Source organism: Hipposideros armiger, unplaced genomic scaffold, assembly GCF_001890085.2.
Source record: "Hipposideros armiger isolate ML-2016 unplaced genomic scaffold, ASM189008v1 scaffold_12, whole genome shotgun sequence".
Taxonomy (NCBI): domain Eukaryota; kingdom Metazoa; phylum Chordata; class Mammalia; order Chiroptera; family Hipposideridae; genus Hipposideros; species Hipposideros armiger.
In genome coordinates, this window is record NW_017731362.1 from 8303458 (window position 1) to 8330017 (window position 26560).

A 26560-nucleotide genomic window follows, 5' to 3' on the forward strand; every position below is an offset into this window, starting at 1 on the left:
GATTTGGCTGGATAGTTTTATCTAGTTAGTGACAGACTCTGACGTACAACTCAGATATTCTGAATTCTATGCTAGTAATTTGTAACACCCTTAATTTAGTATTTCCCAACTCAAAGAAGAAATGTCTTAAATTTTCTGTCATATACTGAAGGAATGGCAAAAGAGAGAGGAGAAAGGTAAAAGAAAAGAGGATCTCCAAAAGAAGACATGGGACATGATATGATTTTTTTTTAAATTTGCTTAGCAAGTGTAATGTATTGTGAGGCAGAATAGCATAGAATTTAAGAGCTTGAATATTGAAATCAGGCTGTCAGGGTTCTAATTTCTGGGACTCCTACTTCCTAGCTGTATGACTGGGCATGATGCTTCTCTCTGCCTCAATTTTTTTTTCTTTTCCTTTTTCCATAGAAGGGGGTTGAGTACTAATAATAACTACTTCAGTAAAGTTCCGGACTTCATCCTATTAGTGGAGAAGGGGAAAACCAGTTATGTGGTAATGAGTTAGCTTTAAAATACTGGGTTTAGCTGCTGTGTATGACTCAGCACAAAATAATTTAGGGACTTTTTATTAAGGGATAAATAGTAGGTACATTTTGAGGTATTTCATTTTATTATATACTATGACTTCTGCTACCTGTCCCAATGAAGGGATATGAGGGTTTGGTTTATTTAAAAAGCACCAGCAGTGGTCATTTCTCAGACCAGTTGTCAGGAATACACATGGATGGCAGCCTGATAAACCAGGTCAAGTAGAAAATGAAAATATGAGAGTACAAGGATTCAGGAGTTGCTCTAGCCTTCTAAGAGTCATACTCAAAGCCGTAGATTGGGTACTTGGGATAAGGGAAATAAAAATAAAATAAAAATTCAACTAGAGAAACATGTAGATTTCATTTTCTGTAGAATGTAAAATGAGTCCATACAGTTATCTGGATGAGTGTAATGGTACGTCTGTAGGAACTCTGGACCATTTCTGCCAGATGTGGCGAAAGGGATCTTTAATTTTGCTCAGTGCTCTCTCCATTCTCAGCAGGTATTCATTATCTTTCCATTCATGTGGAAAAGCTTGGCTAAAAGCCACTCTATAGTTTGATGGATAGTGAGACAGGGCAACAGAGCCTTAGTTCCCCTCATATGCTGTTTGTAAAAATACACAGAAGTACTTCTGACCCCCAGCAGGTTTATATAGGCTGGAGTTTGGGGAGAACCTGTTGTGTAGCTCATTTACATTTTACAGCAGAGGCCTTGGGGATACCTAGGGGTAAAGAGAACCTGTGGTTTTCTTCTCACACCGGAGCACAATGGCATGAGAGCCACCATTGTAAATAAGGATGGTAAGGTGGTCCGCCTGCTTTTAAGTAGCTTGTGGCTTACTACGGTCCCTGAGTTTTAAGATGCTGAGGTTTGTAAATGTAGTCAGTTCCTGAAATGTAAAATACGAGTGAGTGTGCATCTTAGAGTTCAGGAAATATGGTTAGAAATACAAGCCGTATTTAACCTAAAGAGTTAAATAAATTTTAAAACTAACTCTTTTAAGGCAGCAAATAATTGTCAGATTAATTTCATTGATAACCATGGCATTACAGGAATGGAAGAGATCATTTTGGGAGGTTAGGAAAGACGTAGTAAAAGAGGAAGTGTTTGATTAGAATATTATATATAGTACAGACAGAATGTGTATGAATACAGTTCAAAGGAAAACAACTTTCTGGAAATGTGGCATGATGGGACCACAAGTACACACCAGTACAGAGGCCTCCAAATCACAAAACTCAGGAAATAGTAAGTCAGTTTTTTTTGTTGGTGAATAGTGTGATAAGGCAGGTGACCTTTCTGAAAAAGAAATATAGTCTATCCTTTGGGAAGCAGAGAGCCAATTAAAATAGACTTTTACACAGGGACTGACACAGAGGATTTTATAAAGATCAATAGATTGTGGTATGAAGGATGGAACCAAAGTAAAAGTGACAAGAAATAGGATGACTGGTAGGATGTTACTACACAGGCCCACTTGTAATGAAATAAGACTTGGATTAAAATGGTAGGATCACTATCACAAAAATAATGGAAAGAAGAGAGATAGCACAAAAGAAAAACAACTGGCACACCTGGTGACTGAGAAACATAAAATTATATAGACTTTGGGGCTGACCGAGTGACTCAGTTGGTTAAGAGTTTGCTCAAGTGTGTGAGCTCTGAGCAATAGCGGTTCGATTCGCGGCCCGAGCTGAGCTGCTGCTGAGCTGCCAACAGGTGGCAGGATGGCTCAGCTAAAAAAAAAAAAAAAAAATTATATAGACTTACTACCCCCACAGAACGACAACTCCTGAATTAAGCTCCATGTATTTTATTTAGGCTTTGACAAGTTAGCTGTGGTTGTATTATACAACTACCAGATTGTCTGATTTTCATAAATAGTTTTGCTTATTATAAATGGGAAAATCTAATTATGTGAATAAAAATTAAATAAAATAGTTTTTACTTTATTGTCCTCTATTTGTCAGCATCGATGGGTAATAAAGTTTAGTGTTACTATCTCTTTTTTAGAGTAGATATTTCTTTTCTCTAGATTGTTTACTGTTTGCTGCTGTTTTTATTTTTGAAGGGGAAAATGATGTAGGTTTTATAGCTACTAGGAGTTCAAATGGAAAATTAGAAAGGACACACAAATTTTGAAATAGTATTTTATGCCTCTTGATCTCAGGTACAAAACACAAGATGAAGCAGTTAAATAGCAAAGCAAGACAGGAGGGACAGAATTAAAGTAAGTGTTTTCTGTATATTGCATCTGTGTTCCCATTAATCTCTGTTTTGTTATGTAACTGCTCCTTCTGAATGTTCTGAATGTGAAGAGAACTATGGGTCAGAGAAGGGTGCATTCTACAGTCAGGTTTAAATAAACCCATGAGGGAAATGTTTGTTACCCTCAGTTGTATTAAAAACAGCACCTGCCTATCAATTGTAATCTTCATGTACTTGGATAAGAAAATAATTGGGTTATGATGATATAAGCTGCTTTAAATCCCTTGCCAACAGGTATTTAAAATGAGAGAAATCATATACCTATCAGATTGTCCACGTTTCCATTTTAAGTCAGTCAAACCTGTCTTTTTTAGTCTAGCGTTTCTCCAGGGACAGTGCCTGTTGAGATGCTCTAACAGATCTTCTGGAAAGAGGCTTTATGTCAGTATCTCACTTCACTGTGTGTTTCACTTAATTTTGTATGCCTGTGAAATAGCATCTTTATCAGAATGGATCTTTGCAGTTCTTTTCTAAATCTTCTCATTGTTCAGTCTTTAAAGTTAACAAGCGGAAGTCAAAACATATTAATATTTGAATCTCTCCTTTGTTCTTTTTTGTAATTGTTGAGGTCTTACTTTCTGATAGCTTTTTAATTATTTTCCTATAAATTTAGATATTTATTAATATTCATGTTAATGTATTGGAGGATAGATTCTGGCTGAATACATTTTTAGGCCTGCTTAGCCTTTTTAAAAATTAATAATAATCATAACTAGCATTTGTCGCAATGTAAAAACCTTTCCACATGTTGCCTATTGTAGTGTCACACCAGCTCACCACGAAGTCATTTTTTAAAATCCTTTCCACTTAGAGGTTGAGGAAATTGAGGCCCAGAGGATGTAGAAAACTTACCAGATATTAAACATGTAAGACTAGTAACTACAGGTATGACTGAAAATTACTGTCCCTTTCTACCATATCCCACTTGTCTAAGTGTAAAATAGAGCCCAATACAGTTGTTATTCCTACTTGTCGAGGACTTTAAAGACAGATACTCTAGAGTTGTAAGATGATGGGACTAGCATTTTTTCTTATAGCATTCACATTTTATATGTAAAAAAAACATGAGCCATGGAATGAATTAGGTAAGTTTGCTTCCTGATTTCACCACTATATTTGACCTTGGAAGAGATGAAATACTTAATTTCTGAGCCTCAGATTTCTCATCTGCAAAAAAGAGATTCATCTCATAAGAAATTTGTAAGAATTAAATAGAGGCAGTTTTATGAAGTGTTTATTAGCACAATATGTGGAATTTATTAACTAGTCTATAAGTGTTCTTGTTTTTACATCCAGTCTCATGAAAAGTATACAAATCCATTCTGATACAAAATCATGTTAGGGATTTTACAAGTCTTAGATGCTACTTAGGGAGGAAGCTGTCTTGAATTCCTGGGGTATGTCCTGAACAAGATGAGAGACCTATTACAGTTTCTAAATACATATCACTAAGTTCTATAAATCAGAAAAGGTAAATTATGTTTACAAAATCAAAACTATTGGAAGAGTTCATTGCATTACAAGCCTTGGGAGTTGGAGATTTTTGGGGGTGGCAGGGGGAATGGTAACCCAGATTCTTACGAATGTAGATTCTAAAAGAAGAGGCTTGAGTTCCTTAAATCTGTTTTAAAGGATATCTATATCACAAGGTAGTTATGAGACCTAAATGAGATTATGTATGTTAGAGACTTAGCATGATCAATATACTTTTAGTTCTTTTGTGATGTACTTTGTTGTCATATATTCTAACAGTCTGAGAATAACCAGTTTGGAAGGTTTTCCTTCATTATATTGAACTGACTCTTAATCCTTTGTGCTGTTAAATGAAATAATTATTTGAATGTGGTTTTACATTATAATCAATGTGCTACTTTTTGCATTGATCTCTTTTCCTCTGTATCTTTCTTCCCAATCTGGAATCTTAGTCTTCTCTTGGACTTCTGTGCTCTTGTTTGGGAACTCTTTACATTTTTTCTTCTGCTTCTCTCATTCATCAAGCATTTATTGAAATTCCACTGTTTTCTAGTCACTGGAATTAGTTGGGCAAAACAAAAATGAGAAGTCCACATGCCCTGGGCAAAAGTAGTGCTCATTCTCATGGGAAAAAGGGCTTATTATAGTATAGAATGATAAAAGTTCTAATAATGATGTCCCAGGGACAACAGAAGCACAGAAATAGAAGCAATACTTGATATGAAATCTTGAGGGCATATCAAATAAAAATGATTATCTGCTTTGTAATACAAAAAAACAGAGGACTTAAGCCTGGAGACTTCTTCCATTAGACAAATAAACTTGGTTAAATGGATTGCTTATTCTGACCATTAGTTCCTAACATGTAAAACAAAAATTTTGAACAAGACTGTAGTTTCTCAAACTGTGGATATTATGCAATTGGGATTAAAAGTGATCTAAAAGAGTAAGGTAGGTTTAGTGAGAAGTCAAGAATAATTTTTACAGAGCACAAACTCAGAAAATTATGAACCCAGTGAAATGTAATGGATCACCAATGCAGTGAAGATATTTAGTTCAGGACAGCTGATACTTTGTTGCTTAATCACTGAATAGTTTCCGATACTAAACACCAAGAATGTTGTCTACTCCATGCAAACTTAATAGGATATTAATAAACAATGTATAAATACAGAGCTAGTCTACTATTTATGAATTATTGAGTTAAACAAAATTAAACAGACTTCTTTGTTGGTGTTAGATTTCTGTTTTTAATGATATTGTAAATTACATAAATCTTTAAGAAAGGAATAGAATATACTTCTTACATATTTTTCCCATCAGGAATCCTTCTGTATTACTTACAAATTAAATTTGACTACTAGTAACAGTCTCAAGAAATAGTAAGTTAGACAACTTACACATTTAACTATTCATTTGGATCTGTGATTCATTGCAAGATCATTTTTGATTAGGGTGTGAAGTAAGGGTCCAGTTTTTTTGGCGACATAATAAAGAGATTCTCCTTTTTTCCATTGAATTCCCTTGTTAACTCTGTTGAAAATGAATTGAACATGTATGTCAGGGTAAACTTCTGAATCATGTTCTGTTCCATTGGTTTTTTTTAATCATTGCACCAATACCATACTGTCTTGATTACTATACCTTTAAAATAAATTTTGAAAATCATGTAGTGTAAAATTTCCAACCTTGTTATTTGGTTTCAAAATTGTTTTGCCTATTCTAGGTACTTAGCATATAAATTAAAAAATTTGAAGCCAGCATATCTGTTTCTATACAGTCTTCTGGGATTTTGATTGGGGTTGCATTCACTGTATAGATTAGTTTAAGGGGAATTGATACTTTAATAGTGTGGAGCTTTCTGATCTATGAATATGGTATATCTCTCTAAATCTTCTTTAATTTCTTTAGTAATGTTTTATAGTTTTCACTGAACACATCTTGCACAATTTGCATTCAGTTTATCACTAAATAATTTTTGATGCTGCTATAACCATTTTAAATTTCATTTTCTAGTTCATGTCTTATATGAAATTACAATAGATTTTTGTATATTGACATTATATTCTGCACCTTGCTAAACTCACTAGCTGTAGAAGCGTTTTTGTACATGCTGGAGGATTTTCTATTTGAATAGTATGTTGTTCATGAATAATGAGAGTTTGACTTTTTCCTTTACAATCTGGATATTTCCCCTTATTGAATTGGTTATGATTTCTTGTACAATGTTGAATGAAGTGGTAAAAGTGAATAGCTTTGCCTTGTTTTTGATTTTGGGAAAAACCATGTCTTTCGCCATTAAGTATGATGTTAGCTATAGGTTTCACTGATGTGATTTATTAGATTGAGGACATTCCCTTTTATTCCTACTTTGTTTATAGAATATTTATCAAAAGTGGATGTTGGGTTTTATAAAAAAAATTTTCAGCGTGTATGGAGATGGTCTTATGGTTTTCTTTTTTAGTGTGTTGCTGTGGCAATTATATTGATTGCTATTTTTAATTTTAAACCAAACTTGCATTCCTGAGATATATAGCATTGGGTTCCTGAGATATATAGCACTGGGTTATTACGTATTGTTGAATTTGATTTGATAAAATGTTAAGAATTTTTATATTTGAGTAATACTGATCTGTAGGAATTTTTTTTTCTTGCACTGTCTTCATCAGAATTCGGTATCACAGTAATATTGGCCTCAAAGAATGAGTTGAGTCATATTACTTTAATGTTTTTGAAGGAATTTGTGTATAATTGGTATTGTTTCCTCCTTGAATGTTTGGTAGAATTTACCAGTGAAGCTATGTGGCCGGGAGATTTGCCCGGGGGGCAGGGGGGGTGTTATTTTTAATTACAATTTTAATTTTATTAATAAAGGACTATTCAAGTTATTTATTTTTTCTTGAGTGAGTTTTGTTAGTTTATGTATTTTAGGAACTTTGTTCATTTCATCTAAGTTGAATTGATTGGCATAAAGTTATTCATAATATTTTTTTATTTTTTAAATATTTGTATTAGTTATTTCTTGCTACATTAACAAATTACCACAAACTTAGTGGCTTAAAATAGTACATTTATTGTCTCACAGTTGCTGTGGGTGATGAATTTGGCATACTTTAGCTTTGTCCTCTGCTTTAGGGTCTCTTACAACGCTCTACACAAGGTATTGGCCAGAATTAGGGTCCCATTTGAAAGTCTGAGTTGGGAAGCATCTGCTCCTAAGCTCGTGTGGTTTTTTTGGCAGGATTCAGTTCCTTTTGATTTGTTGAACTGAGGGCCACAGTTCACACTGTGGGCTGTTGGCTGAAAACTGCCCCTTACTACTTGCCAATTGGATCTTTTCATCACAGCACTTTTCATCAAAGCCAGCAAGGGAGAGGGTCCGCTAGCAGGATAGAAGACACAACATTATGGAGCCTAATCACAGACATGACATCCCATCACTTTTGCCATATTCTGTTGTTTAGAAGCAAGTCGTTAGACCAACTCACACTTAAGAGGAATGGTTTATATAGGAGTGTGGTTAATACCAGAAGACAGAGATTGAGGGCCATTTTAGAATCTACCTGGCACAGTATTTGTAGGATCTGTAGTTACAATACCTACTTCATTCCTGATATTGGTGAATTGGTTCCTCTTTTTTTCCTGATCAGTATGGCTAGAGACTTATCTATTTTACTAATATTCTCAAAGAACTCGTTTTTGGTTTCATTAGTTTTTTTCCTATTGTTTTTCTGTTTTGAATATGTTTAACTTCTACTCTTACCTGTACTTTGAGTTTAATTTGCACTTTATTTTCTAGTTTGTTAAGGTAGAAGCTGAGGTCATTGATCTGAGAACTTTCATGTTTTCTAATAGGCATTTTAGTACTATAAATTTTCCTGTGACCGTGTTACCTGCAGCCTGTAATTTGTGTTGTGTTTTTATTTCATTCAGTTAAAAATACTTTATAATTTCCTACTGATTTCTTCCTTGACCAATGAATTGTTTACATATGCATTGTTTAATTTTGAAAAATTTGAGAATAATGTAGAGATATTTTTGTTAGTGATATTTAATTAGATTTTGTGATCAGAGAACATTTATTTTAATTCCCTGTGTAGATCTATATTTCTGTCCAGTGTTATTTTCCTTTTGACTGAAGGACTTATTTTAACATTCCTCATGGTGTAGGTCTGGTACTGGTGAAGTTTTTCATCTTCTATGTGTCTGAAATATTCTTTATATATATTTTTAGTAAGCATGGAGTTCTAGTTTGAGGTATCTCCCTCTCTCTCCCCTTTCCCCCTTCAGAAATCATAAGATTTACTTTGTTTCCCCTCTTTTAGAGATCACTGTCCTGTACTGCCCATATCCGGTGTCTCAAAACTTGTTCAATGTATTTAGTTTAGTTTTTTTTATTGTTTTAAGTGTGACGGTTAACCTGGTCTCTTACTCCATTCTGCCTGGGAGTGGAAGTGGAAATGAAGTTCTTGCTAGGCCGATTTGAATAGAGACAGGGGATCTGCTTCATCAGTGGAAGCCTAGGAGCAGCACATTGTGAGTGAATGGAGAAACTAAGTCTGCAGTATTGGTTTTCCCTGCATAACACTGAAAGGACTGGCTTGTTCAAGAGCTTTTCGGAATTCTGATACCCTGTTTGCTATTGTACAGTTGTTTTCATTACTACTAACTATCCCCAAATATTTGTCTACTGATATTTTGTAGTTAGAAGCCAAAAATTTATTATTTAATATAGTAAGTTTAGATATTTGCCACTGACTAAGTGTGTGATCTTGGGCTTGCTCCTTGACATCCCTGAATCTTTTTTCGTCATCTCCGAAATGAGGCTTCTGTCTTAAATAGTTTTCAACTAGAGTTTACAGATTCTGACAAGGTAGTGGTAATGAGGGTTTATAATTTATTTAAAAATATAGTAAGTACAGTTGACCTTTGAACAACATGGATTTTAACTGCCCGGGTCCACTTACATATGGATTTTTTTTCAATAAATACACTGCCCTCCGTATTCCAGGATATCGGATCCGCTGATTCAGCCAACAGCGGTTTAAGCCAATGGCGCATCGAAAACAGTTGGAAATCTGCGGAGAGCCGACTCGACGCATTGTTATACGCTATTTTATATAAGGGACTTGAGCATCCTTTTGGTAGCAGTGGGGGTCCTGGACCCAGTCCTCTGTGAATACTGAGGGACTACTGTATTTAAGTTTTGGGGAGTCAAAAGTTATACACAGGTTTTAGACTGCATGAGGGTTTGGCACCCCTAACTGTCCTCCTGTCCTCCCTCACGCAAGTATTGTTTGAGGATCAACTGTACTCTAATCCAACAGTTTATCTAGTATGTTCCAGGGACCTTGGGGTCCCTGAGAGAGAGTTTGCAAGGTTAAAACTATCTTCATGACACTAAGACTTTTTTGCCATTTCAATCTTACTCTTTCCTGAATGTACTGTGAATTTCCAAATACTACACAATATGTGATGATTCCTTTGCTCTGACGGGTTCTTGTGTTTTTAAAATTCCTCAGGTTTAATTTCTAATATGGTAAATATCAGTGGGTATATCCAACATAAACAAAAGCTTTTTGTGTTCTCACTATTTACTAAGACAAAATATTTTTTTATACAAGAGGTCCTGAGACCAAAGGGGTTCTGAGACCTTGAAAATTTCTGGACTAATGGAGATTATTCTCTGTTTAAATGTGTACTCTATTGCCAGATTTTTTGATGCTGGAGATCAAAAAATTAGTGGCTAACATTAAGTCATCTGCTGTTATAGTTCCAAGTTTAAATCAGTTCTCTACCACTCTGATTTTGGGAAAGTTATTTAAATTCTCTAAGACAAAATTTCCTCAACTATGAGATGGGGAAAATACAATATCTGTATATAGTTTGAAAAAACTGATATAATACATGAAAGCCCTTAATACAGTGCTGCGATGTTATATAAGTTAATTTGTTTAGTAGGCACTCAATAAAAGTTAGCTGTGCCAATTAACATGACACAGAGATGTGTTTACTGACATTCTTGTTTTCTGGTTTTCAGCGTGTTTCATTCTGCTTTAGGGCGTTCTTAGCAAATCTTTATGCTACTTCTTTGCCTTTCTGGCAGTGCTCATTCTGCTTTGATGTTCCCATTTGAAGCTGTGCTTTTATATTGCCATCTTCTAAACTGTTCATACCCAACCCAGGGAGTTTCACTTGGAAGTTGGCAGATTGGCTAGGGCTTTATTTAAAATTTCACTGGTCATGCCTTCTGCCCCTTAGGCTAGTAGAGAGTCTAATAATTCTACCATAGAATAATGGTGCAGAACAGTGGGAAGCTTCTTGCTGGCAGTTGATAATTCAGAGTTTGAGTCTATTTTATAATCTTGGTTACACTGAGCTTTAATTTTTTAATATGTAAAATGAGACCAGTCTTTGCTACACTTGTCTCATAGTGTGTGTTTTAGAATCCTCTGTAAATTGATGCAAGGTATATGGCATTCTTATTAATTCCAGCTCTGCCAATCCTTTACTTCCACACCTTGAGCAAGACACGTAACTATTGTCTCTTCATCTGTATGGTAGGTAAAATGAGTGTGAACTCCATGGTGTCTTAGGGCTCTAAAATCCTATTCTGTGTAACACCTGGACTCAGTAATATATTTTTTGCTTTTCCTATCTCAATAAATATACTTTTTCCTGTGATGCCTAGAGATGTCTTGACTTTTCCATGTAAAGAATGAACTTTAATAAAATACAGAAAGCTTTCTGTTTGTGAACTTTCAAACACAACAAAAGCTATAGGCCGGAGCAAGAGAGCATCAACTCTGATTGCTTCTAACAAATGACATTAGCAGTTATGTGGATATATTTGTGAACATGGATGGGCTCAGCTTAGAACTGAACCTGTGTGAACTTTTTTAGGTTGTCCTCTGGGATCTCATGTTCAAAAGTATTTCATACCCTTGTGCTAAGTGTATTTCATGTACCACCATATTTTCTGAGGATCTTTTCCCCCTCTAAGAGATTTTGATTCTTTCTCTCCACCCACCCATGACAATTCAAGACTTGTTCTTCAAAAAAAAAAAAAAAAAGACTTGTTCTTCAGTCTGGGATTATAGTAATTCTATGAAACTGCTTCTTAGCATTCGTAAATAAAAAGTTATTTGGAGAAGTTATTCATCTTCTCAAGAAAAACTTAAGCATTTAATTACATGCGAAAGTTCTGTGCTGGTCTCTTTGGGGATCATAAAGAGGAATAAAATGTTCTTGCCCTTTAGGAATTTACAGATCTGGATGACAGAATCCATTTCTCTGTCAAGAAAATTCATTATATGTTAGCACCTGACCTCTTAAAGATTAACAGACCGTAACATATTGAATATTAGGTAGCTTTTTCAGATGTAGACCTGATTCATTAACAGTGAGCATTGTTCATTTTTCATTCATTCATTAAATTAACATTTTATTAGTTATGTACTGTGTGCTTGTTAATGTTCTTATCACTAGTAACAAAGTAATGAGTGATGACACAGCTTCTGCTTCCAGGTAACAGACTTGTGGTCAAGTCAGCCCACTTGTCTTTTTCATAGGTGTATTTAACTAAGATAATTACATTCAAGGATTTGTTTTTAAAGTATAACCTTACTTATCTAGACATTTATTTTGGTAAGTCATCATAGGAGTAAATAAAAAATGCAATAAGGACTTTTTTTTCTCTTTTAAACTTCATTTGTTATTTCTGCTTAACTTTATTTCCATTTTACCTCTCTTTGAGATGTGACCACTCATTTATATCTAGGCCTTGTCCAGAGCTTTCTGGTAGCTTATGGCTTTTATCTGATTCTTTTGGCTTTGACTACTTAGAAACTATAGGATTTCAATAGTTAGTGTGAAATCTTGTGACTCTTTGAATACCAAAATTCTGTGGTTACTTGTTCGATCTAGATATTAGATAAGCTAGTATCTTATCAGCCCTTTTTCTGTTAGTTATTGGGTATTCTATAAAAAAAACTGATTGGACCTTTATAATATCTAAAGCCTTGTAGCATTTTAAAGGTTTGGCAGGTAAAACCTCCCATCTATCTTTTATTGAGCACCTGCTATGTATGTGCCAGCCATTGTTCTGAGGATGTATAATTGTGAAAACAACAGACACAGTCCTTGCCTTCTCAGAATTTGTAAGATATAATAATCTCTAACTGAGATGATAATAATAATGGCTAGCATTTATTGTGTGCTTACTGTGTGCCAGGCACTTTTCCAATTGCTACATATATTTACTCACTTAATGCTTATAGCATCCTGTGAGATGAAGTTAGTATTATTGTTATTATCCCTAGTTTACAGGTAAGGAAACCAAGGCAAGAAATATATGTTTCTCCAGGTCACATAGCTAGTATGTGGTAAAGATGAAATTTATATCTGCTAGTCTGGCTACAAGAATTATACATTTATCCACTACATTGTACTATGCAATTATAACAGATAATTATGGTATAATTTAAATGGATAATTAAATAGGTAATTTCAATAAGTGTGAGCAGTGGTATGATGGAAATGCTTTCTGCTGTGGGAGCTCAGAATAATGTCACCCAATTTGCTAGGGGTAGGGGAAGCTTTTCTGAGAAAGTAAATCTTTACTGAATGAGGCCCCCTTCCTTTTAACTGTTGAAAAGAATTGGAAAGAATATTTTAAAATAGGAATAGACAGTTGGCTTTCATACAAAGAAATAGCAACATAGGTTAGAAAAACCATGAATCTGTTCTCAACTTGGGAAGATTTTCTGGTGATTGCAAATTATTTATTGGTTGGGTGAAATAAGTTATTAAAATTAGCTATTTAAAAAATGAGCCAAAGGAAAAAGTTTTTGTACTTTTGAGGAGACAAACCAGAGGAGAGTACTATTATGTACATAATACTAGGTGCTTTTGTTTGGTTTTTGTTTTTGATAGAACAAAAGATTTGATGATGTGCAGCTTAAATTAGTTTTAAATGGTATTATAGCAGCTTTGATTGGTTAATTCAATTCTTTTGTCATATTGTAATAGGGATTAATGTTTCTAAATTTTGTACCTTCAAATGAGCATATAGAAAAATACAAAATGCACTATATAGAACACATTTCATAATAGCAAAGCTTTTATGAAGTATTATGTATTCAGAAACGGACTAAGATCTGCAAATTAAATTGTAATTTAGGCAGATTTTAAGTTTAGAATTGGACAGGTTTTGTGATCTTTGTATCAACTGATTTTGTCAGTTATTAATATTTTGAAAGCTTTCAACATCACCTTTATGGAAATGCAGAATTTCAGGCCCTACTCAAGACCTTATTTTTATTTATTTATTTATTTATTTTTTTAGCTGAGCCATCCTGCTACCTGTTGGCAGCTCAGCGGCTGCTCAGCTTGGGCTGGACTCGAACCGCTGTTGCTCAGAGCTCAAACTCTTGAGCGAGCTCTTAACCAACTGAGCCACTCGACCGGCCCAAGACCTTATATTTTTTAACCTGCATTTTAACAAGATCTCTAGTCAGCTGATAGGAACACTGAAATTCACAAAGTACTGTTCTAGGTATCATCAGCTAGTTGACACATTAGTGTGCTGACTGACCGATATCTGTGTACTTTTCTAGAACTGATCTTGAACGTGTGGCCTGTAGTGATCTTATTTAAATGTTTGTAAATTATTTTGTAACTATCCATCTTGGTTCACCAAAAGTTATATCCTGAGTGGATATCACTACTACTATGTGGAAGAAATGACAAAATTAATCTCAGGCAGGAGCCAGGCCCAGCCTTTTAAGTGAGAATTTGGTATATGTTAGATCTAAAATTATGAGAAGTGTAATATTTGTAAGTTCAGTTTCTTTGTTCCTTCCTCCAGCATCATTTTGCATCTGTGGATGAAGAACTATCTCTTTTTTGCTTCTTGGGCTATGGCTTTTCAAGAAAATTATATGCACTAATGTGAACCTTTGAGGTGTAGGAAAAAAATATTCAAATTTCTATTTAATTTTTATCTTAAATGGACAAAATTATACCTTTCTGAAATTTGATATTTTGCTTAATAATATATGTATACAGTTTATGAATAAATAGATATTGAGAACACATATTCAAACCTTGCTTGTACATGATGAAAAAAGTTTATAGATTCCTTCTCTGTGGTGCAATATGACAATCCATAAATCTCATGACACTTTTATGAATGGACTGGGACATAATCTTGTAGTAAATTCAGTACTGTGCCCTGCAGTATGTGGGTGCACATGGATAAGGGCCAATAGTTATTACTATTTCTGTATGTTTGATAGTAATGTAATTGTTGTGTTCTCTACTCATATATGTATTAATGGGGCTTAGAGATATTGGGTTGTCGGAAAAGTCATGATGTATGTTTGTGACAGATGGCACTAGTTCATTTTTGGAAGTACTAAAGTCATTCGCATCTATGTTATTGCTATGTCATTTGACAGCTGACAGTTCTAGCTTCACTCTATTAAAAAAATTGAGAAATTTGGTTGAGTTTTGGAGATATTACAACAAGTTAAAGATGGAAGACCAAACTGTGCATTTTTGCCATATTTTACTGTTTTACTTCTGTAAAGGGAAGAACACGCATCAAGCTTGTGAAAAGTTGCATAAAGTTTACCGTGACAATGCTCTACAAGAACATCCGTGCCAACAATGGTTCACGAATTCGTGCTGGTTATTTTTATCTCAATGACGCTCCTCAGTCAGGGAGGCCCTCTGAGGTTATGACAACAAAAATAAAGGCATTGATCGAGTCAAACCCACGTTACATTACTTGAGAGATTGCAGAAACATTGAATATACATCATTCAAGCGTTCACGACCACCTGAAGAAGCTGGGATATGTAAGCAAGCTCAATATTTGGGTTCCGCATGAACTCAAAGAAGTTCATTTGATGGCGCATATAAACATCTGCAATATGCTCACTAAACGTAAGGAAAACGATCCTTTTTTGAAGTGACCGATAACTGGTGATGAGAAGTGGATTGTTGACAACAATGTGGTGTGCAAACGGTCTTGGTCCCAACATGATGATTCACCTCAAACGACATCGAAAGCAAACATTCATCAGAGGAAGGTTATGCTCTCAGTGTGGTGGGATTTTAAAGGTGTGTTTTTCGAGCTCCTACCAAGGAACCAAACAATCAATTCAAATGTGCACTGTTGACAATTAGACAGTTTGAACGAATCCATCATCCAGAAATGTCCAGAGCTTGTTAATTGTAAAGGAGTTGTGTTCCATCGCAACAACGTGAGAACACACACGTTTGATCACCCGTCAAAAATTATTGGAGCTTGGATGGGATGTGTTGCCACACCCACCATACTTGCCTTGCGCCGTCAGACTTCCACTTGTTTTGCTCTCTTCAAAAGTCCTTGTATGGTATAATGTTCAATTCAGATGAGGCTGTAAATCAGCACCTTGTTCAGTTTTTCTCAAATAAAGATAGGTCTTTTTATGAACGAGGAATTATGAAGCTCACTGAAAGATGGCAAAAGGTTATCGAACAAAACGGGCAGTATATCATTGATTGATCTTTGTTCTTTATATAAATAAATGACCTTTGATAAACAATAGACAAAATACGACATGACTTTTCCAACGACCCAATAGATATACTCTACACTACTACGTGCAATCTATGAAAATATATTATTTGTGTACAATCACTTGATGACACCCTAAAATTTTGGAGTTTTTTTGTGTATTTGTACTTTAGGAAATAGTTTAAAAAAAACTACAATGATTTTATTTTGATAATCATAAAGGAAAAGTGTTATTTTTATTGTACTTAAGAAAGAAGAGGACTGTGAGCATACAAAAAGCATACAGAATTAATCTATTATTATTCCCTTAGCATTCAGATGAAGTGTGAACAATGTGGCCTACCAGTGCATTTCTATTGGTATTTTTCTAGAGTAATAGTATCGTTAAATGATGATAAACAATATTTTAGTGTTTTGTAGGTCTTGGTGCCTTCTTTTGACAACATGCCTAAGAATGGCAGTGAGAGGGAGTGGCAGAGAAAAGCACCCAAATGTACGTGATACAGTAGTATGTCACTTAGCACTTCAAGGTGTTAAGTTTTAAGTGACAAAAGTAAACTCTAAGGAGTGATCTTAGCTAGGAGCCATTCTGTTTTGCGTGTATTATAGCTTCTGCTGCATGTGGCTGTGACAGATGCGACTATGGCTTTGGTTACAGAGGACACCCTGTGGTCATAACCAAGTTGTAAATGTCACTGAGATTCTTCTTGAATGTCTCTCATATGTATCAGTGATTCTAAAGTAGAGAAAAATGAAACAAAGATTCATTTGGGAGTTAGCACTCCCAGAAGATTAGTTTTTGAAACAAAAGAGCAGAAAGAATTGTGACATGCATCCATAGCAGTTGTAGTGATTTGACAGTTCTTTAGCTCTCGGTTCCTAGCCTTTTGGTTGAGCTGACAGCATGCCTGCAAAGATAGTGAGGCCTGTTTCCGCCCCATTAATGTCTTCTTGAATGTTACCCTGCAGCCTGGGTAGTGATAAATGTTCAGTGATTGATGGTTTTATAGACCCAGGGGATTCTGGGTGGTTTCTGGTTTCTGTGAGCCAGGGCAGTTTTCTATCTTGTTTGGGCCTCTTGTTAGTTTTTTTGATCTTTACTAAAATTATTTTAAGTTGGTAGAAGGGTAGGTATCATCTGCAGTTTTAATTAACTAGGTTTCAAAGTCTTTAGAAACAATATGATTTTAGAGGTGATACTATACTATATTTAGTATGTAAGCATCTGAGAACCAGAACAGTTTTAATCCACAAAGCTTTTGTAACACTTTATTTGTAATTTTGGTGTCTTCTTTTCCTTCTTTGCTTTAATAAAACATGTTTTAAGTTATAAGGAGAAATTTAATAACAGTTATTGTGAAATAATAGCAGCTTTATTTTCATGGTGTTTGCAGTTTCATTTTTCAGACTTAAGAACTTAAATCAGCTATTTTTAATAAGTGTTCTCCTTTTTACATGACTCTTGTTCTGTAAGAGTATAACTTGTTATACTAGTATTAAAAGGGGTATAAACAGCAGATCATTTTTGCTAAATATTTGTTTGCCATTTAGGAAAGTATTCATTTATAATATATTGATTATAGATTATTTTTAGTATTTTCAGTAAAGCTCATAATTGCCTAACCCTTTACTGGTAGGGTATGGAGGCAGAGAAAGGAGGATAGAGATAAACAATTTCGTAATGTATTACAACTCAGCAATATATTTTCATAGTTCATCCTTTTATTTATTTATCTTTTAGTTCATCCTTTAAAAAAAAGATTTATAGAACTTTCTTCTTGAATGTAAAGATGTCGCTGGGTTAATTTTCTTTAACATCAATATAGAAACATTTTTTTACTTTAAAAATTTAAAAGTAATAAAAGAAGCACCTCTGTTTAATTTTTCAAGTAAGGAACAAGAAACTTGGTTAAGAATGACCATTTGTAAGTCTGTACATTAATTAGATGAGTGTTATTATGCTCAATTAGAAGGACTGCCAAATAATCTCCTTAATACTCCGTTTTTTTTCCCCCTAGGGTTTTACAGACAGCCCTCATTACAGTGATCACTTGAATGACAGTCGATTAGGGGCCCATGAAGGCTTGTCCCCAACACCTTTCATGAACTCAAATCTGATGGGTAAGTTGATAATTTTCTGCAAGTAGTCTTCACAAAACCTCTTTGGTCGGAGACATATTTTATCCCCAGGTCCAGAAAAGACACATAAGTATCTAGATTCACAGCAGTTCTCAACCTTCCTAACACCGTGACCCCTTAATACAGTTCCTCATGTTGTGGTGACCCCCAACAAATAAAATTATTTTCGTTGCTACTCTATAACTGTAATTTTGCTACTGTTATGAATCGTAATGTAAATATCTTTTTGTTTTCCGATGATCTTAGGCAACCCCTGTGAAAGGGTCGTTCGACCCCCAAAGGGGTCGCGACCCACAGGTTGAGAACCGCTGCTCTAGAAAAAGTTCCTGAGTTATAGGGGCATCCGGGCTTTCCTGTTCAGCTTAGTTTGAGCAGCAAGCATTCAGAAATGTGTCTTTCTCTTAAAGCATTATTGCCATTGGTATTAAAAAAGAAGGCAGCAATGTTTACCTGTGAGATTCCTCAGTGTATTTGTGACATCAAGCATTAAACATTTTTTGCTTTCTAGGTAGAGAAGTGTTTCCAAGACATTTGTAATTTACTGTTTGTCTTAACAGTTGTATGTATGTGGTAATTAAAAATATGACAAAACACTGATTTTTAGGCAGATTTTACTCATGTTGACCGTATTTTATTTTGGCACTATTTTATTAAAACGTAACAGTACATTTAGATGTTGCAGCATTTGTTTTAAGCACTTGGGTTCATATTGGAGATTTTTAAAGTTTTGTTCTGCAATAGTCAAGTTGTACTTTGAAGGATATTATCTACCACCTAAACCTGATTATTATATTTTGGCAAAATCTTTATGGTTAGCCATTCTCTATATCTCCCCTTTACTTCCTGTAAAACACCCTCCCCTCCTCTTCTCCCTCCCCTTTATCTTTCTCCTATGAAGGTTTATAGGTGTTGAATTTGAAATAATAAGCCCAAGCTTTTTTTGCTTTTTTTAAAAATCAGTTTGGACGACACTTTTTTTTTTTTAAGATTTTTATTGGGGAATTGGGGGGATGGGAACAGCACTGGGGAATTGGTGGAAGGGGAACAGACAAGTTGCTGTCCTTTTGTTCTCAGTCTAGTTGTGGGTGGACGTTGCTTCACTGGCCCAAGTTGGCACCATCATTGCGCTCTTCCTGGGCGAGGCAGATCAGTCGCCGGCTTCTGGACGGCCGCTCACAGCGGCTGCTGGCCGCTCACGCTGGCTGCTGGCTACATACGGTAGCCCATGGCAACCCACTGCAGCAGGGACTGCAGCCTATGCCATCGCCGGCGACTCACGGCAGCCCAGCTCCAGGTCGAGCTGTTGTTCAGCATCTTAGCTGTGGAGGGCAGTGTCACTGGCCCTCATATGTGGGATCCGAACCGGGGCCCTCTCGCATCCCAAGCGAGTTCTTAACCATCGCACCACTCGGCCGCCCAGCACTCTCTTTTTTCTTTTTCTTTTTTTTTTAATGATAATTTTATCTTATTGCAGAACCTGATTCTAAAGAATTTCTATTTTATGACATTATTTTTCTTTCTTGCTTATTCTGGGGCTGAGCACATTACAGAAGCTTTATTTAATCTGTTTTACTGGTTGTCAGTGGCATCATGTAAATATGGAAGGTTTGTGTAATTGACATTGATTTCATTACTTATTCTGTTTCTTAAGGATGTGACCTATATTGTGATCCTAGAATTGTCCTTTTAAGACACAGCCTTGCTAATCTAAGTGGATTAACCAAATCCAAAATCCTGGTGGTCTGCAGTTTCTTTATAAATGGTTTTGCTTTTCACAATCTTTGTTTATTTCCCTTATCCTGTGTAGCGTTTAGGAGACAGAGTCTGATATTTTAGTGTGGATTTTGCCTGAGGTAGTTACCAGTCTAAAGCCAAAGTCATTGAGTGTCACAAAAGAGTAAAATATCTAGTCAACAATAAAACTTGTGTTTAAAATGACAATGTGTTTCAATGTAAATGCAAATGAAAATCTGTGGTATTAAATTATCCTTCCAGGTTAAAATCAGATTTATTTTAATAAATTAAGAACAAAACAGTTATCCTTGCATTTGTCCAGGAAAAACTTTGTAATTTTTAGAAAAATTTTCTATTCAACTTACCATCAAAGTAAAAGAGATGTGGCACTTCGAATAATTTCCTTTTGTCTCATAGCTTTCCCCAAGTAGCATTTAATTTATAGTAAATGTGGCAGAGCAAGCTATATTCAGTGTTTTTGTAACTTCAGTTTGAACTAAGCTTTCTTAATTGAGACTGTAAGTCTGAATTGTGAAAAGTCAGAATTTTTTTTTTTATGTTTATGTTTTTACCTTTAGTCTTAGTTCACAGAGATGACTCTTAAGCCCAGTAAAATGGTATCATTAACACAACTCTGAGCCAAGGTTACTGTTAAAAGTGTGGGGGTAAGTGTGGGAATTAAATGAATTCTAAGAGGTACATTGTCGGTCACTTGCTCTAAGCAGCTGTTGACTAAAAATATTTCTATGAGGTATTCACTGAGGTAACATTTTCTTAGTTGGAGCAATTATGAGCCTGTGCTTGTTGGTTTGTTGAGTTTACAGATAATTATTAGAATACTTTTAATAGTCATTCATATCCTGTGTGTAAAGTAGCATCTAAAATAAGTCTTGAAATAAAAGAAAAACTTGGATTCTTAAACAGATTGATGCCTTCGCAGTACAAATGGAAAAAAATCTGCATTCATCTGAACTACATTGTACAGTCAATTAAGTACAGCTATATATTTTCATTGTAAGTTTTAAACCAAATCTTAAAAATGTTAATTTACCTATAAGAAAGGAGAAAATAATCCTGAAAATATTAGGCCTATATGTTCAAAAGCATTTCATTGGTCTTTGGCAGTATCTGATTTACTACACTCCTTTCCCTTTATTTTCAGTAAAAGTGATCAAATGAGGTATCTAATAATTTAGTCTAAGCAATCTGCATAATAGTAGTCTGTTTTTGGAAATAAATATCTCTTAAATTGTAGAGCAGTTCCATACAGCCACAGGCTATTCCCACTTGGTGTGAGCTGAAGTAATTGAACTGTTAGATAGTCAAAATGTGGGTTTATAGCACTCAGTAGAGTTAAGTGGATGGATTCACTTTTCCAGCCATTGACAATTTAAGGGAGTTTCAGGGTAAAAACCATTGTTAAAGCAGGACTGAGATGTGCATGGTAGTTTTAGAAGCATTTGGAACTGTTGATAGGTAATCATAACAGGTAACACTTCAGAGTGGTGCTGTGAGTGATGGATGCTCAGAAACAATTAAAGCTAATAGGAAAGCAGTAACATTTCATCATTGCTGCAACATATAAAAACACCATTAAGGGGAGAGGGGGGATTGTATGTCTAGGCAATGTTGTTATTTTTTGTATTATGTTCAGCCATAAGCACATTTGCCTGAAGAAATAGTGGATTATAAAGTGCCACTATCTTTCATGATGGAGTTCTCAAACACTAATGATTTTGCACATTGTAAAAATGAGAAATTTTGTCTAACAAGGGTTGATAATGATTCAATAATGAACAATTTGCCACAGGAACATGCGTTTCTATATCCATTTAGTTATTCTGAAGTGTTTTATACAGGAAGTAAAGCTATTATGTTGGATCAGTTAGTGTTCCTTTTTAATGAATTCCAAAATTATCCAGTTGTTTTGTCAATATGGGGGAAAAAAGGGCTTTTCTTATGTTTCAAGTTGAAATAAGTACATCCTTTTGGCTCATCACTAAGTAATTAGCAGCAAACAGTTCTGTATTCTATTATAGTAAAACTGCAAAGCTTTGACAATAGCAGTAAAGTACAGTAGTATCACCAAATAGTCTTTATCTCTTTCTAGCCTCTTCAGCTTGGTTCCATTTCTCTATCTTTAGTCCTTCGTTAATTTCAGTAATATTTGCTTTTCTTTACCTGTTGTTGATTAGATGTATTTTTGGTGATGCTAGGACTAGTTTATTAGTTGGACGTAAAAGTGAGTTATTTCATAGAATTGCCTACCTTCAATTCCAAGAGATTGTAGAATGAATTACTCTTTCTACCCCTCCACATTTATCAAAGCTTTACTTATTTTAGGTTGTGTGTACATGTGTTGTCAATGGGAAACTTAAGATGAGCTATTACCTTCAATTTTCCTCTTTTTCTAAGACCTTCAGATGTGTTCCTTTCTGATACCCATTTTGCTTCTAGAGATGTTTTGTTAATATTTTATCCTTTAAAGAACAAAAGCAACATGTGGTATTATAAAAACAAATCAGGGCTGAGAGTTAGGGGATCTGGATTTTAATCCAGATCCTGAAAATAACCTTTCCTTTTCTAATAGGGTATGCTGGCTAGTCTTAAAGTTCTTCTGCAGCTCTAGAATTTTATAACTCTATCACCTAATGTATCTAATCTCTTCAACCTTGAAATAGGCTACAACTTGAATTATAATTGCTATTTTGCAAGTGATAGAACTAAGGCCAGGAAAATTAAGTGTTTTTTCCTGAGGTTACAAAGCCAATAATTGGCAAAACTGAATGTCAAACCCATGTTTCCTGATGTCCAGTCCAGTGTTCTTTCCATTAGGTACATTAGGCATGTAAGGTATTTGTTCTTGCTGTATAATGCACCCAAGGTTTTACTAGCTGAGCACTTCCCTAAACTATAATTGTGGAGACACTGGTATTGAGAAATGACAGTGAGAGAAAGGCTCCATAGTGACATAACTTTGGAAAACATTGTATATTGTGTGCTCCCTCTTAAGAGATTCAGATTGCACTTTGGGATGTTAAAGATTCTGGAAAAAAAGAAGAAGGAAGCTAATTTAACTTTGTTCAGCCCATCTCATCCCAGATTCAGATAATGCACAAAACACTTTTTATAAAAAGCATCATTAGCCTCTGGAGAAGCAGTTTTCCATGGAGCACACACACTGGGAAATGTTTGTAGGTTTTTTAAGGGAAAAATAAAAGATAACACATGAATTTGCTTTGAAGTGTAAAGTAACACAATGTTAATAATGTTGTATATATTTTTATAACTCATTTTAGGCATCTTAGCTAGTTTAACAAGTTGGATCCACTTGTTCAAGTACATTATATAAAACCGTTGTTTACAAATATTTGACTTACAAACAAACCAGCTGTCCTTCCATTGCTGTTGGAGTCCGCTCAGTGGTACCCTTTTTTCTACCTCAGAGTTTAAAGGGCCCCTTTGGTACCAGCTACTACATTTATTTTTATTTCATTGTGGATTAAATAGGTTCCTGTGGGCTTTTCTCGTATTTAAACCCAAGTGCACTTTTTCCCTATATATTCTGTATTTCAAACAATAAAATTTCAAAGAAAACTTTTGTATATTCTATCCTGCCTGCACTATAATTTATGACTAATCCACAAGTCTAGAGTTACAAAAAATGTAGAATCACCATTTTCAGGATACTAAAGCACAATAGAACTCTCCCATGAAAAGATCTCTAACTTTGATGTACATGAAGTTTTTTCACTAGATGAGATAATGAAAATGGTTATAATTGTGCTTAGGGAAAACAGTATGGCTTAGTATTTGACATTATTTCATACGGATGAATCCTTCATACTTTCTCCCAACATTTTATTAACCTCAAGTCTCAAGAAGGAATATGAGTGATATATTCATTGATCGGTAATCCTCTGATCTTTGGCTGCTTACAAACACAAAATGTTGGCACTGGGAGAAACTTGAGTGAAGGAGACCTAGTTACCATTGTAGAAACCAAAGCCAAGAAATATGAAATGAGTAGTTAATTAGGAAACATTCAACCATTTGTTTATTTGCTCCTTTTTCTACATTATAGCTCTTACATTTTTCGCTTCCTCTTGCTGCTGCTCAGAGCAGTCTGAATTGTTGAATACCGTCCTTCTTCTCTTTCATGTACTCATTCATCCCTTTATTCTGCTCTTAACTGCATGAAATACTGTATAGCAGAATATAAAAGTAAATAAGATTTCGTCTATGTTTACAGACTTGACTATTTTAATGTGGTAGGGGAAGTATCTTCAATAATTAGTATACATGGTAGAATGTTAATGAGACCAAAAAAATACCTACAGAAATTTAGAAGAGATTATGATAAGGTACAGCCAGAAGTGATCAGGAAAATTTTTATTGTGGAGTAACATTTAATCCAGTGTATTAGTGAGTACTCTTTCTCTAACAAATGACAGAAATTAAACTATGTTTAACAAAAAGTGGTATTTATTGACTCATATCCCGGACAGCTAGGAGTAGATTGATTTTAGGCATAATGGATCAAGGGGTTCAAACAATGTCATTGGGTCCCCTTCTTGCCCCATAAAAGTGTTTATTGAGAGAATGAGATAAAACTAGAGTGGAAAATTGGGCTGAGAGATTCAAGAAGTGGGAAAGGGTAGGGATGCAGTGTTCTTGTCTCTTCCTCTCTACTTCTAGATCCTTCGCTTCAGTGTTTCCAAATTGTTCTAAATCTTAGTTCTTTCTGGCTACCAAATTACAGGATACCTTAATCCTTAGTGGTTTGAAATAGTTTCTTTCAGTGCAAATATGCATTTTTATTTAATACTCTGTTCCTGGCAACACCATCCCTTTCCATACCCCTACCCTGCCTCCACAGCCTGATAAGCAGCCTCTTTCCACAGTTAAAGTGGCTTTTGATAGCCATTCTTTTAAAGCCATTCCTATGAGCCAGAGATAAGCTAATGGCTTCTTTCCTATCCAGTCTGGGAGAGACCAAACTAGTACTAATGCCTCACTTTGGAAAGAGGTTCCAGCCTTTAAGGTGTGCTTCTGTGTAGACTTAGGTCCCTTTTATTTAAGAGTAATTAGTCCTGGAGTGAATTACTTAAAAGAATTACTTAAAAGAGATGCCAAGATTGCAGAAGATAGAGGGGGAAAATGTTTGGGGCTTTATTTTGAGAATTAAAATAACTAAAATTAGAAAGTGTTAGCAAAACAAACAATAATTAATGTTACCCATTAGGTCTTAAGTGAGCAGAGAATAAATTAATTGTTGAGATTTTGGGCATATTTTTTCTTCAGAAAATTGTATAGTAATATAGAAATCTCTTTTACTTCACATTTGAATCTTGTTAATTTTCTCTTTTATTAACTGTCTCTAGCAGAGTTAGGTGCTAATCTATTGATGGCTTTTGTGTTTGGTTAAGTGGTTCTTTTAACATCACTTTGAGGACTTCATAAAATTTTTAGTCCTTTGCATGATACCAATTTTCAGTGGATTTCTTTTGTATTTGCTTTGTATTATGGGATATTTATCATAAGATTGCCCAACAACGCTATTGACTGTGGCCTCAAATAGCCACACTATCTGTGAGGGATATTTCAGTGGATTTTTTTTTTTAAGTTACCTGCTCATTAGTGGATATTTCCACATGGTCACAACATTGGCTTAACTTTGCAGCCTTGCAAACTGGTAACTGTAGGGACTCATGTAAGGAGGACCACCTATATTTTTGTTTACCCAATCCATTTGTTTATTATTATTCACATGTATGTGCTCTATGGTCAGCAGTAATCTTTACTGATCTACACAGTTTTATAGTGGGTCACTGGCATAGATCTGATAAATGGTTCTTTCTGAATCTTCCCATTGTTTGTGTCTAATTCCAGACAAGTGAATGTAAACTCTGAAGATACTCTTGAATTTTTCCTGAATGGGGTGGATGACAAGGGCTGTCTCTGCTTGGTTACTAGAGATCCATAGCATGATTTTTTTGTTTAAAGAAACTTTTGTAAACTTTACCATTTTCCTAGATGTGTATCATCTCAGAACCACACCATAGCACACACTTGAGAATTTGGGGCACTATTTTAATTAGGAAAAGTCCTAGAGAAGCATTATCAGATCATGCCTTCTATGTGGTAACATTTCAGATTCACTGCTAATGGCTACAATGATACTTGTGTTATTTACTATAGGTTTTCTGAGTTTTTTGTTAAATATAAATGCTTAAATACTAAAATTCTCATAGAATGTTTGAGCTGGAATGGCTTTTAGAGGCTATCTGGCTCAATGGCTCTAAATTTGGGAGTGTTCAGAAATATATACGAGGTCAGACAATTAAGTTCGTGAACTCATCCTAGAAAAAGTGCTACATACCTCATCGCTGAATATCACTACGCTCACCTCTGAAGTACTCCCCTTGGGAAGCTATGCACCAAAGCCAGTGCCTAGTTCACCCTTCAAAGCAATTTTGGAACTCTTTTTCTGGAATGGCCATCAGAGCTGTCGTCATATTACCCTTGATGTCCTGCATGTTATCAAAATGTCTTCCTTTCAATATTTTCTTTATCTTCGGGTAAAGAAAGAAGTCACTGGGGGCCCGATCAGGTGAGTAGGGAGGGTGTTCCAAAATAGTTATTTGTTTACTGGCTAAAACTCCCTTACAGACAGTGCCGTGTGAGCTGGTGTATGGTCCTGATGCAAGAACCATGAATTGTTGGCGAAGCGTTCAGGTCGTCTAACATTTTCTTTTTTTTTTTTTATTGTTAGTTTCAGGTGTACAGAACAATGCAATAGTTACCCTTTTCACCCTCACAAAGTAACAACCCCCCTCCCCCCAT

At 35.1% G+C, this 26560-nt stretch overlaps 1 protein-coding gene across 8 annotated transcripts in view; it reads left to right on the plus strand.

Annotated features, from left to right (window-relative positions):
• The window catches only part of TCF12 (transcription factor 12), a 334886-nt gene that overhangs the window by 124586 nt on the left and 183740 nt on the right, over window positions 1–26560 (plus strand). For all 8 annotated transcript variants that reach the window (XM_019665578.1, XM_019665554.1, XM_019665598.1 and 5 more), the window contains exon 5: window positions 17860–17962. In XM_019665578.1, the coding sequence (XP_019521123.1) occupies window positions 17860–17962 (103 nt within the window). The remainder of the gene's footprint in view (window positions 1–17859; window positions 17963–26560) is intronic.